Here is a 1,679-nt window from a genome sequence, read left to right as displayed (position 1 = left end):
ACGTGGGGGGGGGAGGTGGCGGGGGGGGGGGGGGGGGGGGGTCTGGTGGTTGCCATGGGAACAGGAGGAAATCCCTCCCCACCCCCAAATATCTCCAGCACGTGCACCTTGATGAACATCTTGTTGCCAACGGCGGCGCGCGAGGCCTTGGCAGGGGTGCAGTAGACGGACATGGATTTGCGGTCACGGGAGAACTCCATTGTGAACTCCTTCTTCATCAGCTGCTTGATCACCTGCGCGGAAGCAGTGCTCACGCGCCCGCAGCCTCAGCCCACGAGGCATCCACAGTGCCCCCGAAACCACAGGGCAGGCCATGGGGTTTACCCCCCGCAAAACCTACAGGGGGGCTCATAGGGCTCACACCCCCTGCAGGGGCATCCACAGACCCCTGGAAACTGCAGGGACTCTCCCAGCGGGTGCAGGAGTTGATGCGGGGGCTGTCGGGTCTCGGGGAATCTGGGGGGCCCAACGGGTCCCCGACACTCACGGAATTGCAGGCCATGGCGCGCTCCACCTTGGAGAGGCCGCGCACGTCGGTGTTGAAAACGTTCATCTTCTCCACCAGGCAGGTCAGCGCGGTCTCCGTCGCCTCCCCCACCTTCTCATACACCCCCTTTGACTGTGGGGTCAAGGGTCAGGAGTCACAGCCAGGCCAAAGGCCACAGGGATCAGCGTTAGAGGAGAAGGCAGGGGTCAGAGGTCACCACCCCAGTGCAGAGCAAAGGGGCCGGGGTTAAGGTTAGGTGGGTCAGGGGTCACCACCGCAGGCAGGGCTGGTGCCAGATGGAGGGGTTGGGCCAGGGGTCAGCGCCATGGGGCAGGGCGTCAGGGCGGGGGGCAGGGGCCGCACCTCATTGAAGTCGAGGGAGGAGTCATTGCAGAGGGCGCAGATGGTGGCCAGCTCCACCAGCCCGTCGTACTGCCCGGCCCGCACCTGCTTGTCATTCTTCAGCCTGGGGAGGCAGAAAGCCAGGCATGCTGGGAAGGGGGGGTCAAAGGTCATGGTAGGGGAAAGGGCAGAGGCCAAGGGATGCCTGGGAGAAGGCCTCAGAGCACGACATGCTGGGACAAGGTGGGGTCAAAGGTCATTGGGGGGGAGCAGCAGAGGTCCAGGGATACCTAGAGCCGGGCCTGGTGGGAGGTCAAAGGTCGCATGCCAAGGGTCATGGGAGTGTCAGGAAGGTGGGTGCCAAGCAGGGCATTCTGGAGATGGGGTCAGACGTCGTTTCAGCAGTAGGGGCAGGGCATGCCCGGAAGAGGCGGTCAGAGCACATCACCGCGTGCTCAGAGCAGGGGGTAAAAGGTCGAGGCAGGGCAGGGGTGAGAGTGCCCAGGAAAAAGGCTCATAGAGGAGCATGCTGGGGGGGGTCAGAGGTCACAGCCGGGGTTGGAGGTCACAGTGGGGTCACTCACACTTCCCCCTCAGGGGCATAGGTGGAGCCGGTGATGGAGAACTCGCTGAGGGCGCAGATGTCCCCCTCCACCTTGTCCAGCACGAACATCTGCAGGGCCAAGGGGACAGGTGAGCACTGACCCCGCGGGTCCCCAGTGCCTCACGCACCAGCACCGGGGCACCACAGGGTCCCTGAGGGGGTGGGGGGGGCCATATACTGGGGGTGCAGGGGTCCTCGGGGTCCCCAATCCTTGCACACAGACATCTGGTTGGGGCTGCAGGCACT

General features: G+C 64.6%; 1 protein-coding gene across 2 annotated transcripts in view; it reads right to left on the bottom strand.

Annotated features, from left to right (window-relative positions):
- ATP2A1 (ATPase sarcoplasmic/endoplasmic reticulum Ca2+ transporting 1) overlaps positions 1-1,679 on the bottom strand; it is an 11,585-nt gene that overhangs the window by 5,472 nt on the left and 4,434 nt on the right. For both annotated transcript variants that reach the window (XM_006038437.2, XM_006038436.3), the window contains exons 10-13: positions 1,414-1,502; positions 851-953; positions 488-619; positions 108-233 (exon numbers count right to left, since the gene is read on the bottom strand). In XM_006038437.2, the coding sequence (XP_006038499.1) occupies positions 108-233; positions 488-619; positions 851-953; positions 1,414-1,502 (450 nt within the window). The remainder of the gene's footprint in view (positions 1-107; positions 234-487; positions 620-850; positions 954-1,413; positions 1,503-1,679) is intronic.

This window comes from Alligator sinensis, unplaced genomic scaffold (assembly GCF_000455745.1).
Source record: "Alligator sinensis unplaced genomic scaffold, ASM45574v1 scaffold1121_1, whole genome shotgun sequence".
NCBI lineage: Eukaryota > Metazoa > Chordata > Crocodylia > Alligatoridae > Alligator > Alligator sinensis.
Note: the sequence above shows the minus strand (reverse complement) of the source record. Positions and strands in the feature narration are given on the sequence as shown.